Source organism: Cyprinodon tularosa, unplaced genomic scaffold (assembly GCF_016077235.1).
Source record: "Cyprinodon tularosa strain WSP-4 unplaced genomic scaffold, ASM1607723v1 ctg159, whole genome shotgun sequence".
Taxonomy (NCBI): Eukaryota; Metazoa; Chordata; class Actinopteri; order Cyprinodontiformes; family Cyprinodontidae; genus Cyprinodon; species Cyprinodon tularosa.
In genome coordinates this window covers 962,373-976,676 of record NW_024038427.1, presented here as the reverse complement: position 1 = coordinate 976,676, position 14,304 = coordinate 962,373, and the positions used below count along the sequence as shown (strand labels likewise).

The window sequence follows — 14,304 nt, the reverse complement described above, 5'->3', positions numbered from 1 at the left end:
ACGTTGCTTGAAGTCCAGTGTAAAGTTTCCACAGTCAGTGATGGTTTGGGGTGCCATGTCATCTGCTGGTGTTGGTCCATTGTGTTTTCTGAGGTCCAGGGTCAACGCAGCCACATACCAGGAAGTTTTAGAGCACTTCATGCTTCCTGCAGCTGACCAACTTTTTGGAGATGCAGATTTCATTTTCCAACAGGACTTGGCACCTGCACACAGTGCCAAAGCTACCAGTACCTGGTTGAAGGACCATGGTATCCCTGTTCTTAATTGGCCAGCAAACTCTCCTGACCTTAACCCCATAGAAAATCTATGGGGTATTGTGAAGAAGAAGATGCAATACACCAGACCCAACAATTCAGAAGAGCTAAAAGCCACTATTAGAGCAACCTGGGCTATCATAACACCTGAGCAGTGCCACAGACTGATCGACTCCATGCCACGCCGCATTGCTGCAGTAATACAGGCCAAAGGAGGCCCAACTAAATACTGAGTGCTGTACATGCTCATACTTTTCATGTTCATACTTTTCAGTTGGCCAACATTTCTATAAATCCTTTGTTTTTATTGGTCTTCAGTAATATTCTAATTTTCTGATATGATGAATTTGAGATTTTCATTTGTTGTCATTTGTAATCATCAAAATTAAACAAAATAAACATCTGAAATATATGAGTTTGTATGTAATGTATGAATATAATATACAAGTTTCACTTTTTAAATGGAATTACTGAAATCAATCTACTTTTTCATGATATTCTAATTTTATGACCAGCACCTGTATATATATATATATATATATATATAATTTTATTTATTTTTTTAATTTAACTATTCTGACCAGTAAATAACCCTTTTTTTACCATTTCAAGTCAGGATAACAAATCAAGAGGTTGAGCAATTATTTACTATTTACAGAATGTCTTTTTTGAAGTTTTGTAATTTATAATAATAATATATAATTATGTAATAATAATTATATAATAATGGTGTCTTATGATTATTGCTGTAATGTGAAGCAAGACATCTTGACTGGTTCAAGGACTATAGACTAGATTTTGTCCTGTGAATATGTGTGCTATCTGTTCTAACCACTTATTTACATATCGGGACTGTATTGTCAACAGTTTCCCTGGCCAACAAGCGAATTATTAGCTTAATTACAGTAGGTCCATAAGGTGTTGTTAAGATAAAACAAAATGTTTTGGTAAAACAAATGTCTTTTAGATACCCCCAGGTGGATACCATCAGATTTTAACTCCCAGCAGCCAAATACATTGCACCTCCAACCACAGCCACCAAGCAAAGCAAAAGTGGGTTTTGACAGGGCCCAGTATTTTTTCTACCTCATTTCAGTTCATGCAAACACTTTACTTTCTAAATAAATAAAAAATTAACGGTTAATTGAGAACTTACCTAAATAAAATAAAATTCTAAACAAAGTCACTTGGATAAGAAAATTTTCTTCAAAGAATGTAATACTCACTTGTTGCCAAATATTGTATTTAAATGTTTTTATCATGACAAAATGCTTTTTAACTCTTTGATTTTCACGTTCTGTATCTATAATGAAAATGTAAAAATTAAAACACCGCCTAACAGGAACATATCTTAGTATAGTATATAGAAACGTTTTATTTCTGAACAGAAAGAACTGGGAAATTAATTATTTGAAGATTATTGTCCTTATCCTGTTGACTCCATTTGGAGACATTTTTATTCAGGGTAACTTTTGAATTAACTTTCAAAAGCTTTGATCTGCAAAGTGAGTATATTTGCATGAACTAAAATGAGGTATACGAAATGCTGTCAAAACCCAATTCTGCTGCTCTGCTAGGTGGTGATCGCTGGAAATGTGATGTATGGTTGGTGAGGGTTAAAATCTCATGGTTGACTAGTCACTGCAGCAGATGTCCACTTGGGGATGTCAGAGACTTTTGTTTTACTAAAACATTTTTTTAGATTTATTTATAGAACCACCTTTCGGAGCTAATTTCACTGATTTTTAGCTTGGTGGTTAAGGACATTGCTGACACTACAGTGCTGATATGTAACTTGGTGCTTAGATCAGATATCACATATGCAAACAGAACAAAATCTAGTCTATAGTCCTTGTAATTGGTAAAGATTATGTTACCGCAATAATGTTGGGACACTATTATAGAGAGCAAAACTATTAAAAAAGGTATTGTATGAAAAGTATATGATAACGAATTGCTTAACATCCCTTTTTTTCTTTTTAAGATTCCTAACTTGTGTTGGTAAAGAAAACCTATTCCCTTGTCAGAAAATATAAATATTGAAAATCATTTTTTTCCCTCCGTCTCTTTTCTCTTAAGAGACCATGTCCATTTCATTTATATAAAACAGTTTATTTGGGCTCCTTGGTTTATAAATTGCTTAAACAATAGATTTTATTGAAATTTTCTTCACATTGTACCACTGTGAATTTACAGGTGAATAAAATATTTATCTTTTACAGAAAATAAGAAATAAGTATGAATCTTAAAACTATTGAATTTAATATATAAGGAATAGCAAAATTTTAACACCGTACCAATTTCATAATCAGAGTATTCACCAAAAAATTGGAAGCAAAAACTTATATAAACGCTTAGTTTTTGTTTTCACAGTTTGGATAAAGTAATTTATCAAACTATAAAACACAATGCAACACAATGCCTGCCTATTGGTGAAAACATTTAAAGACCATGAAAATCAATCTGAAAAAACATTGTTGATCGAGGATAGAGTTTGTTTTAAAATTTAAACATTGGCCAAAGTGCAACAAGCACCCTACATATTGACGAAACATTTAAAGACCATGAAAATCAATGAAGATGGCGTTGAGTAGAAGACGGGATGAGGATTGTAGTACAAACCGATAGTTAAGTTTCCAGTAGAGTCCAAATAGAAAATGGTCTTCATTGATCCAGTATACCAATTTGCTGGCAACTTGAGCCTTGAGCCTCCCTTTTGTCCGTTCATCGTCATGGTTAGAATTTTGTACCCTCTCAAGAAGAGTGAAGATCTCATATGAGAGGAAGCTAACCTCACTCTCTATATATGCTAGGGGGCGGGATCTTAGGAAAGGATGGGGGTAGTGGAGTTGTCTCTCGTAAACAATGGGGCATTCCCCCAATGGGGAGCAGATCAGACAGAAAATGGGGTATGGCAAGAGACGCGTCTAGACATGATTAAAAGGGGATATTGCATTTAAAGCTTTATTTTTTTTTTTTCGTCCTTAAGCACAGAGACACGAAGCATGAATTAACAAGGAATTAAAATATTCATAATTAAAAAATATACAAGAACAGGGACATGTAAAATTTTAAGCAAGGATATTATTTATAACAACCGTTTCATTTGACATAAGATAAATGCGACATATATGTGACCGACAACCATAGGTTCTTATTTTAAGATAACCTAATTAAAGGATATTCTCGTGATTGAGAGAAACAAGCTAAAATGAAAGAAGTGAAATAAGGAAAACAGGTATGAGATAAAAATAAATGCTCGTTTGTGGTGAGGGGAGTACTTGTTTTAAGTAAAAACGTGAATAGAAAATCTGATTTGATGATACTAAAACAATTTTTCTCATAATTTTTGACTAAGGAATGTGTAACATTCAAAAACAAACAAGAACCTAAGCTATGCTAAGATTTTAAAGTTTGTAAAAACACGCAAAAAGGAGTGAATGCCTTTAGGGCAAACCAATTTGTTGCTTTGCCCTAAAGGCATTATTTGTGGAAAAAATAGGGGAAAAAATGTGCCTAAAAGTTTTAATGATGCTTTATAACGATACGAAAAAGATAACCCATAAGTCAAGGCCTAGCACAAGTCCTAGAAGTGACTTATCAGAAAGGACAAAGACAAGATGGTGGACTAAAGTATAACAAAATGGTGGAACACACATGACAAAATGGCTGTCTATATCGGTAGCTCCATTCGTACCATCAGGTTATTCATGCTTGCACAACCAAATATCCATCCATTTTTTTTCGCTTTGGTATCAATTTTGAGTTTAGTGTGCACATTCCGTTGTATTTTTCTAGTATATAGTACATAATCCAAAGAAAGACTAACTAAATTGAGATATATACGGTGTAATCATATTTTGACTGCTTTGTGCATTTCCGATGATAACATTAGACAATACACCAGAGATAATGTAAAAATGCATCCAATTCTCTTATAATAGTCAAAATGTTTCTTATAGGATGTAGTTTAGCATTCTTTGATAATTTTAAGAATAGAAATAAATACTTTCCGTACCGTAATGAAATTATTTATGGCAACAGGCTTCTGGTTCGGCCTGGGTAGTGACAGTTACAAAATGGCAGACTGGAAGGTAGAACAAAATGGCGGCAGACACGTAAGAAAATAGTGGACCAAACATGACAAAATGGCAGACTAGACATAACAAGATGGCAAAGTGTAAAGTACAACAAAATTCACGGACAAGACGCAACATAATGACGGTGAGGCTTAGAGTTTGATGTGTGCTGTGTAAGGTGTTTATTATTTTTTTTTCTTTCCCTGTGTCAAACAGCCTTTTGTGCATTCCCACCACCTACTGGAGTGGAGCTGGAAGCTCCAGCTCACAAAATAAAGATTACAGCAAGAAATTTACTTTAAGTAATTGATCCTTGTTTGTATAAATTGAACTTCGGAAATTGAAAATTGATTAGATCAAATTCAAATCGATAACACAGCCCTAGTGGCTAAGTATAACCTGGAAGAGCATTGAAGTATGTGAATGAGCTGTAGCTTTATGTCTATGGAGTCCGCTTGGTTTAAATGTTTCGGGTATATGCACATCTTAGCCATTCAATCTTACTTTCCAAATGTTATTTTCAGCGTTGTAGGAAATCTTGGGGGAATCTGTAAGAGTATGTGAGATAATAATCTTTACTTTTGGAACTAAACTTTTGTTTTCAAAACTGTCCTGTGGCAAGACAGATATTTGGAGCAAGTTTGATGAACGACATATACCAGAAAAGTTGTTCCTTGTTGAACTTATAATGGGCCAACACAGTGTTGTCTGAGAGTTGGATAGTTTTCTTTTTCCCAAGGTCTGACCACTTTATTTTGTATGTAATTGAGTGTATTGGGTAGTTGACATGGCTATAAAGTCAAGGCTTCTACTCTTAAAACAATTGCTTTGAAGTTGGGCATTTCAATAGTTGGTGAGGGGATCTTGACCCCAAAAAGTAAATTAGTCCTTAGTGAAAATGGAGTGTGGTATGTTTCAGACTCTGTGTCTTTGATGAACAGAATGTGGATAGTAAATACATACATCTAATGTGTTAAACATGTCTCTTTAGCAGAGGTTAAGGCATAACTTTAAACTTATAGAAATGGATATACAGTAGTTCTCACTGCCGATGGTTCTGTCAAAAACTGCTTTCCTTGTGTCCCACAAAGTCCAACTCTGGTAAGCCTTGTGTGCATATAGAAAAATAGGTTGCACATATATCTTCCATCTGGACTTACAGCTTACAGTTAACAATGCAGGTCACCACAGCTCAGTTAATTGTGGAAAATCCTGACCTGCCCTGAATAAAGAACATGGTCATTTTGCGTAACTAGGAATATGGGTATCTGAAATTCAGGCGTCTTTTGGTATTTTTCTGGTGATATGCAAGTGGAACCCCTCCTACGCCCTCTGTTCCAACTCTTAGGTTGTTTTAGTTTAATGTAGACACGACAATCATCCCAGGGGAGGTATCTAGTGCTACCCTGCCTTTTTTTTTTTTTTCGGAGGAGGGGCGTGCAGGGATTTATAAGAGATTCTCTTCCTTGCAATCTCTTTTATCCCAGTGCATCTGAGATGGCCGTTGAAGGGGCCTCTATGTCAGTAGGCTTTGGAACCATCTCTTTCACTTTTACCTGGTTTTCGTTGGCTTCCAAGTCCATTTCTGCCAGCTGATGTCTAAGTCGGCGGCTTGTTACAGTTTTATCCTCTTCCGCTTCCTTATCTTTTTGATCTTGTAATTCGGGTGATGTAAGACGCTTTCGCCAATGCCCTTGAGGAAAACCAATGTGTGCCAATGTGTGTCTTTGAGACTACCCTACATTGTCTGTCCACACTCCTTTCACACAGTGGTCTCTTCACAATGCATCTTTGTCAGAACAAGTTATTGTGTGTCTCTGACAACTTGGCTGCTCCCTAAGATATTCCTGGTTGTTTTTTGTCAATTACTTTAGTTAGACATTTCAAAGTACCGACATTTCGTGCTATGTGGAACAATGTTCTCATTTAGTCTGCAAGGTTTGAGTCTAGGAAGGTAAAATGAATGCCATCAAATTCACCAAATTACCTACAAACAATATATTTCTACCCTGCTGTGTAGTCTTTGAAGACAGTAATCCATAGATCAGCTTCCAAGATCAGGGGTGATACGCTGGATTAACCCTTCTACATTTCGTCGCCAAAAGGGATAAACTTTTCATCTTCATACTGCTTTACTCAGAGGGTCGCTGTTAGGCTCATGTTGTTGTTATTGTTCAAGGTGTTTGTCCTTGGAACGAGTTATGGTCAAGGGGTCAGTCGTACTGGTCATCTACGTAAGAAGTTAATGGGTCTGGATTCACAAAATGTCAAGAGACACTACCATGAATAATCCCTTGTAAGTGGCTCATGGCTATTTCCTCCCAACTGTCCGGATGAGATGACCTGGCATATGGTTTGGATTGTTACTCTGAAGGGGGTATTTTCTTTTTTTTTTGTTGGCTTTCTATTTTGGCTATTTGCTTTGTTGAATAAATTGACTTGGATCTGTAAGATTGTCGATTTTCTTTTCTGGTCAGGTAGTTGAGCATGGCACTGGTAGATGTTTCAGAACATTGTACAGAAAATCAATATAATACATTTAAAGAAATAATACGATATACTATCAAACAATGAAAACAAACATTCAACAGAATGGTTGTTTAAAGGAGGGTTTAAACTCATTTTTTACAGAATCCAGAAGGCTAACTAAATGAATCTGAACAGGAAGACTTTTCCACTGCCTTGGTGTCACGAACTGTAGCTCGGTCCCTCTTGATCTTAAATAAGGTGTGAGGAACAACTTGACATTTGTTCCTTTAAATAAAGTTAATTGGTAGTAGTATATTTTCTTAAAACATTAGATAAATAATCCCTGCATGTTAGTGTAAGAACGTGAAATACGGGCTTAAATCTATTGGTAGCCATTGTAAAGAATATTTGACGGAAGTGTGAGCTGGCTTTCTAAAACATGCAGGTAGTCTGTCTGCAGCCTTTTTTTTATGGGTTAAGGGCGTAAGACGGATGATACATCCAAACCAATTAACAGGGAACTGTAATAAATACGATTACACAAATGCGTGGATTATTCTTTCCAATTTAGCTTAACAGACCATATGTCGCAGCTTAGAAATCTTGCTTAAATGAAAAGAAGGTATAATCATTGTCCCAAGCTTTTTTTTCTTTTTTTTTTACAAGCAAGGTAAGCTGTGACATCTTAGACCCAAACTTTGGATTGTTCCATTTCTTGCACTCTAGGATGCACTTCTAGAAAAAAAAAAAAAAGGTATCCTTAGGGTGGATTACCTAGTCAGCAGCTGGAGCTTAAAATTCATATACAGCTGAATATCATCTGCATAAAGAAATTATATTGAAAAAGTGAATGATGGTTAAAAAAAGCAAACAAATAAAAATGGAACAAGAAATAACCTCTGTGAAACCCCACAGTTGAGGGAGGCAATCCCTGAAGGGATCTTGTTAACAAAAATAGAAAAACAGTTATCAGCTAAACCTTCAGCATAGTAATAACAATTTTATGGTTACTGTTATAAAATTAATAAAAATACATGAAAATCTTTTATTGTCCCACAATGGGAAAATTCAATCTCTGCATTTAACCCATCCCCTTGGGGATCAGTGGGCTGCCATTGCATGGTGCCCGGGGAGTCTGGGGTTAAGGGTCTTGCTCAGGGACCCAGAGTGTCGCACCGTGGGAGTGGGTGGGGCTTGAACTCAGAACCTCTGGGACCCAAGCACAATGCTCTAACCACTAGACCACCAATCCCCATAAAGCCTGCACTGTAGGAGGAATCTAAAGATCATTGTAAACTCAAAAGAGATGACTTGGTTTAGATCTCTACTTTGCAAGTTAGAGACATTTGGATTTTAAAAACTGTACTTCAATAACGTTTGATAATGTTTTCACACCAAAAATGGCTGAACAGCAAACAAGCATCTGCTTCATCATCTTTGATGCTTGTCCACCTTAAGCTCAGATGCGCATGGATTGCATCTTTGATGCTCTCGTCACACATGAGCAAAGTGTGTCATAAAGGGTTTGATGCCCTTTGGGAGGAGCTAGCATCTTCTCTTTGCCTGTATCGTGTACATTGTCTGATAAAATTGAAAGATTGGCTTTGCTTTCTCTACTAACTAAAGCTAGCAAATACCGTCATTGTGAATCTTAGCAATGTCTGGATTCACCAGATACTTCAGAGGTGTTCATTTTATAGAGTTTCATCACCTACTTCAGGAGCTACGTGCTGATGAGAGTCACTTGCAGAGCTATTTTAGTTTCACCCAAGCACTGTTTGAGAACCTGCCAGAGTGCATCAGTGCCTAACAGGAAACCAACACCACATAGGGGATCTTGTCTTGGATTAGTTGTTGTGGCGCATAGAGCAACAAAAGTTCTGCTTTTCCAGCTCATGCGTCAGCTGCTTGTGAAGCGCCTCAAGTGCTTAAATGCTCATTATGCTCCAGCTGGTTGAATTCCTTCAAAGTCCAATGCTCCAGCTGCTCGAAATACACTGCAGAACCTTTTGGACGTGCCTTGACTCGGATCAACCATAGACTTTACATGTAAACTAGCTGCTCCTGCTGCTCAAGGCATACACTGGGGTTACCTAAATTTATCTGAAAGGGGACAAAACATATCTTTGCCATAGTGAGCTCTGGATCAGTGACAAAACTAAAGGAAAAATGCGTGTGCAAATATAGCATTTATTAGGGTGGCATCTGTTTACAACAGAGAGTAAAAGGCATGGATGATGGAGTTGATGTTTACTAGCAGTTGGAAATTGATTTTGTAATTTGCCCCACATTTTCATATTTTTCTTAGATGAGCTGTCATTTTGGAGAAATTGTATTTCAATTTGGCTTTTTTTTTTGTACCAGAATTCTCTCTAAATTTTCTCCTCAAGCCCTAAATCTAGTTCCTTTGGCACAACAGGCTGGCTAGCTCAGATGTCCTAGGCTTATGTCCTCTCTTCACCTTAACTTACAAATAGGAGAATTAAATAACTAAAAGTGACATTAGGATTTCTATTTGCCAGATGATGATTTCTAATCTATAAAAAAAATTGTCCTAATTAATAGAATCATAAATTATCATTCTAAATCAAGAGAATAGCTTTCGTGCAAGTGACCTAAGCCACACTTAGGACATTGCAAACTACTCAAACTGGAACTGCCGCAATAACATGGTAAGGTGGTTTAAGGGCTCTGCTAATCTGTGAGGCCACTTATCTGGGATGAAATTCCCCTGGTAGGGTCTTCCATGGCAAACAAATTTAGATAATGGGTTATACAAAGTGTAGTTTAAAAGCCTTCATGAAGACGACATCATGACTAGTGAAGTCTACCGTTATGGCAGAGCCAGGAGCCTCATTCTGGAGCCAGGCATGGGGTTGGGGCTTTTTAGCAACAAATGTTTGGCCATTCCCCAGAAGGCCCACCACCTAGAAAGGGAACTCTAATTGACTGGTACTTAAAGGATTGTGTAGTGTTTGGAGGTGGAAGCCTCTGTGACCCACTGCTTGATACTTAAACTTGTATGGGGATGTGGAATATCACCTCTGTGTGGGGGAAGTTAATGCCCTTAACATTGTTGGACAGTAGAGGAATACTTCAGGGGCCTCGTCAAATCTGCCATCGTGCTTTCTCTGGTGGAAGCAAAAAAGTTTAATCAGACTTCTACATCACTAGGCATGAGCTCGTTACTGGTTTCAAGTTATACTGCAGTAAGAAAAAGTCCCGGTTTCAAAACTGCTGAAGTGTTTTGTCATACTGTTCCTGCAGTATAATAAATTTTATATAGGTCTCAAGAGAGAAAGTGTTTGAGTTGTGAGCTGCCGTCCATCTGCACTCCCCGGTAGCTGCTACCTTTACAGGTTCAGATCTTATGATAGATGAAGAAACGCAGTCCCCTGAATTTTCCCTTGTCTTCGGCTCTGTTAGGGAGGGCGTAACGCTTTCTCTATGCTGTGGTAGAAAACATGTAAAATTGATTTATATTGGAAAACTTTGGCTTCTGTAAGAAAATGGGTGTTTCTATGTTCTTGTCGGGCTGATATGCCAGTCATGCGAGAATTTTTGGATCGGGATGCAAAGCTGGAAACCCTGTTGGCTCACCGGGAAGGCGAGGGGAGTGCTACAGCCTCCCCCACTATGAGCAAGAGATGCAGACAGGGTGCGAACATGCTGCATCCAGGCTCAACATCCTCTGGCCCGAGGTAGTTACAAAGACCATCAGATCACGCTACAAAGGGAAGAAATGTCCCCAGACCACTCAGGCAGCCAAATAGTTGCTTCCTGTTTTCCCAGAGCTCTTAGACAAGAGAGTTCTCTTGGAAGGACCGTCCATTTTGTGGGAAAACTCCAATTCAGGGAGCTTCCTGTCTGGATTGCGAGGGCATGCAACAATGGGGCATCCACCGTATGCCCCCAGTGGAATCGCTGGTGACAGCACACCTGCACCCATGGCTACCAATCTTCTCGAAGAACCCCACACTGCCATCCAAAGCAGACAGTTTCCAGTCTTCCTCGATGGAGAGAGCTTATAGTGCATTAGCAGTGGCTGTGAGAGATCTTATCGTGTCCTCCATGCTCTCTGTATACCAAGCAGAACTGTGTGAGGACATGGCCACCAAGCCGGACCCGGACACGTGGGAAGAAATCAGCGTTATAACTGACATCTGAATCCACGTGCTGCACTGACCAGTCCAGGCCATAGGACAATCTGGGAGGATGGTTGTACAGGAAAGAGCAAGTTGGCTCAACCTGAATCCAAAGTTGCACAATCACAATAACTTGTTCAGAAATGAAAATAAAACATGCTTCCCCCTTTGCATCCAGACATAAGGTCAAGGATGCAGATGAAGATATAAAAAAAAGAATATAAACTGGTATATAATCACATCTCCACTCCTGGAGGGAATGCCTGCTCCTGGCAGACAGCGGATTGGGTTCGAATCCACAAAAACATTATCCCCTGCACATGCGCAGTACCATCGATTGGCAACAACTCTGCTCCACTGCCAGGGGGCCCCATGAGCCATCTTTTAAGGTTGGAGGGAGACTCCTTTGGGATGTCTCTCTGAGCTTAACACAGGTGAGCTTCCCCCGCAACGTCAGCCTGGGTTCAACGGACTATAACGAGTGGTTATCGGCTTCAGTTTGCCAGGGTACCCTCTCCATTTTTCAGCATAATTTACACTCAAGCTTGGGGATAATCTGTCCGCACGCCCCAGGAGGAAATCTCTCTACTGCTAAAGAAAGGAGCAATCAGGCCCGTTCCACTGGAGTAGTGTCACATCAGCTTCTACTCCAGGTATTTTTGGATCCCAAAAAGAGGGAGAGGGATTCGCCCGGTCCTTGATCTCAGGGCCCTAAACAGTTGTCTCAGAAAGTACAAATTCAGGATGCTCAAACATGCATCCCCACTATGTTTGATTCATTGCGGCGGGTTTCCGTGTACCCACCACACAGGAATAATCTGCGATTAGCTTTTCAGAGCGTCTGTTACAAACGCAGTGTGTGTGTGTGTGTTTGGGCACTACCAAAGCAGCTATAGCTCCATTAAGGAAGCAGGGCATCTGCTTGGTTACTTATTTGGATGATAAGGCAAACACAGATAACTCGTTCAGCACCTACTCGATCTGGGTTTTGTATTGGATTACAAGAAGAGCGTGTTAGTCCCAGCACAAAATATCTTTCTTGGATTAGTACTGGATTTGGTTTTGTTCACCGCTCGTCTGTCAGCCGACAGGGTGGACACACTGGAATCCTGTCTCGCTTTGTTTCACCTATTCAGACCAGTCCCTTTCAGATTATGGCTTCGGCTTCTGGGATTTATGGGTTACGTCATCCACGTTGTTCCCCTCGGCCATCTGCAGATGAGAGAATTTCACCGTTGTGTAGCTGCGCTAAGACTCTGCCCTGTGCGACAGGTTGCATGGAGTGTGGCGGTGACAACAGAGTGTGTTGGGGCCTTGCACCCGTGGCGCCGCACAGGCTTCTTAAAACAGGGTATGCCGCTAGGTTCGTTGGTCTCACAGAAGGTTATCACCTCGGACGCGACCCTGTCAGGATGGGGAGGAATCCATGAGGGCCGTCATGCAAGAGGTCTCGGGAGCCAGAAACTCCAGTGGTCCCATATGAATGATATGGAGCTCTTAACAATATTTCTTTTACTGAGACGCTGGTGGTTGTTGAGCTGCTATTACTGCCTCCAGCTCTTGAAGCAATCGCCTCTCCTGGCTCAGAGGAGGAAGAGGACGATGATGACTATGCTGTGCGGGTGGTTGTCCCCTGGGTTGAAGAGGCTGATGTGGTTGAAGCAGCAGTGGTGCCATCGGTAGGTTTGGCAGCGACAGACGATGCTGGAGAAGGTGTGGAAGCCGGAGGGGGCCGGGAGGAGCCGGCCGGGGATGTTTCAGCATTTAGAAGGGAAGCATCTAGAGTGCTCTCCTCATTTTCACCTGCAGAGCGCTGCGCTTCCCTTCTACATGCTGAAGACTGCTTGGGAACAGTCTCAGAGGAGTTTCCATTCACACAGAGTTCTTTGTTTCCATCGGCGCGGCATACCATTAGCCCCTCCAGGCTAATAGCATTGTCTGGTATTGCTGGATGCAGCCAAGACTCCTTCAGAATGATGGCGCAGCAGTTACATATCTCCTTTTTTTGAAGAGGGCTCCAGTCGTATATTATCCATTTTGTTTTGCAATGAGTGGACGTTGGAGAGCAGGATTGATGGAAGTGGTGGTCTGTGGGGATCTCTCTTTAGTTAGCCCCCTTCTACAGCTCCGCTTTCTCCGTCTCACACATCTCTTCCTATGTCTGTAGTTTTCCGCTGTTTACATCCGTCCGTAGCACTCTGCAGATTTTTAAACGGTCAAAAATATCAGTATTTAAAACATTTTGTGACCGTAGATTCAGTAGGCATTGGCGATCATAGATGCAGGTTTGTTTTCTAGTTTATATCGTTTTAAGCTTATATTTTGCGAAATTGTACAGAGGAGCTGTTCTTGGCCGCTGCCTCGGAGCACCGCCATGGTAACCTGACATTAACTTGGAACTTTCAGTAGCTTCTCCAAAAACTAGGCATTTTTGTTGTCAGTTTTGTCATTTGATAGTTCAGAAGAGTCGATTTTATTTTATTCACATTCAGTTCAAAAATACATTAATTTAAAGGAAGATTGTCAATTTATTTTTTAATATTTAAAAATTTTATTCACTCTTTCTTTTTTCCACTTTAACAGGCTAGTGACTCGAGTTCTACTAGGGCTTTGTCATTTTTCTCCAAGGTATGCCTATTTTTACAATGACATTTTAAAAGGGGTTTTCGGTTTAAATTAAACAAAAACTTATTTTCTTTTTTGTTTATCTAATTTATTTATGTAGATGCAGTTGGCTAATTTAGCGGAATCTGATGTCTCAGAAGAAGATAAGATCAAAGTAATGATGAATCAGTCAAGCTGTGATATGATGAAGTGAGTGATCTTTTAGATTTTCATCTTAATTATTAATCTTAACCAAATATTTGTATTGCTTTTTTCAGTTTTCTGTGTAACATACCCTGTCCATGTTTTCCTTTTCCTTGTAGGATGAACTCCAAGCTGTGCCCTGTCCTACCAGAGAACTATGCCTGTTATCGCTGTGGAACCACTGGACACCATATCAGAAACTGTCCAGTTAGTGTGGCAAGTGCTTGTATTGTGCTTTATGGACAAGCTTGTAGCACAACTCTTTTTTTTTTAACTACCGTATTTTCACGACCATAAGGCGCACCGTACTAAAAGGCGCAGTCTCAGTTATGTGTGCCATTTCTGTATTTAACACACACATAAGGCGCACCGGACTATAGGGCGCGTTTTTTATATACAGGTACATGTCCTCTACTACGTTTAAATACCTCTACTGCGTATTTAAAAATAGAGCGGGAGCAAAACTGAGTATGATTGTGCTTTATTAATGTATTTATTACAAAGTATTAATCAAACCTGGGAGCTGGCCCTGAGACATTCCTATTGTCG

The 14,304-nt window shown here is 39.6% G+C and overlaps 1 protein-coding gene across 4 annotated transcripts in view; it reads left to right on the top strand.

Moving 5' to 3' along the window:
• The window catches only part of LOC119780336 (E3 ubiquitin-protein ligase RBBP6-like), a 71,560-nt gene that overhangs the window by 41,104 nt on the left and 16,152 nt on the right, over positions 1-14,304 (top strand). For 3 of the 4 annotated variants that reach the window (XM_038280353.1, XM_038280351.1, XM_038280354.1), the window contains exons 4-6: positions 13,531-13,575; positions 13,673-13,761; positions 13,875-13,971. In XM_038280353.1, the coding sequence (XP_038136281.1) occupies positions 13,531-13,575; positions 13,673-13,761; positions 13,875-13,971 (231 nt within the window). The remainder of the gene's footprint in view (positions 1-13,530; positions 13,576-13,672; positions 13,762-13,874; positions 13,972-14,304) is intronic. The other variant, XM_038280352.1, reaches the window with a different exon arrangement.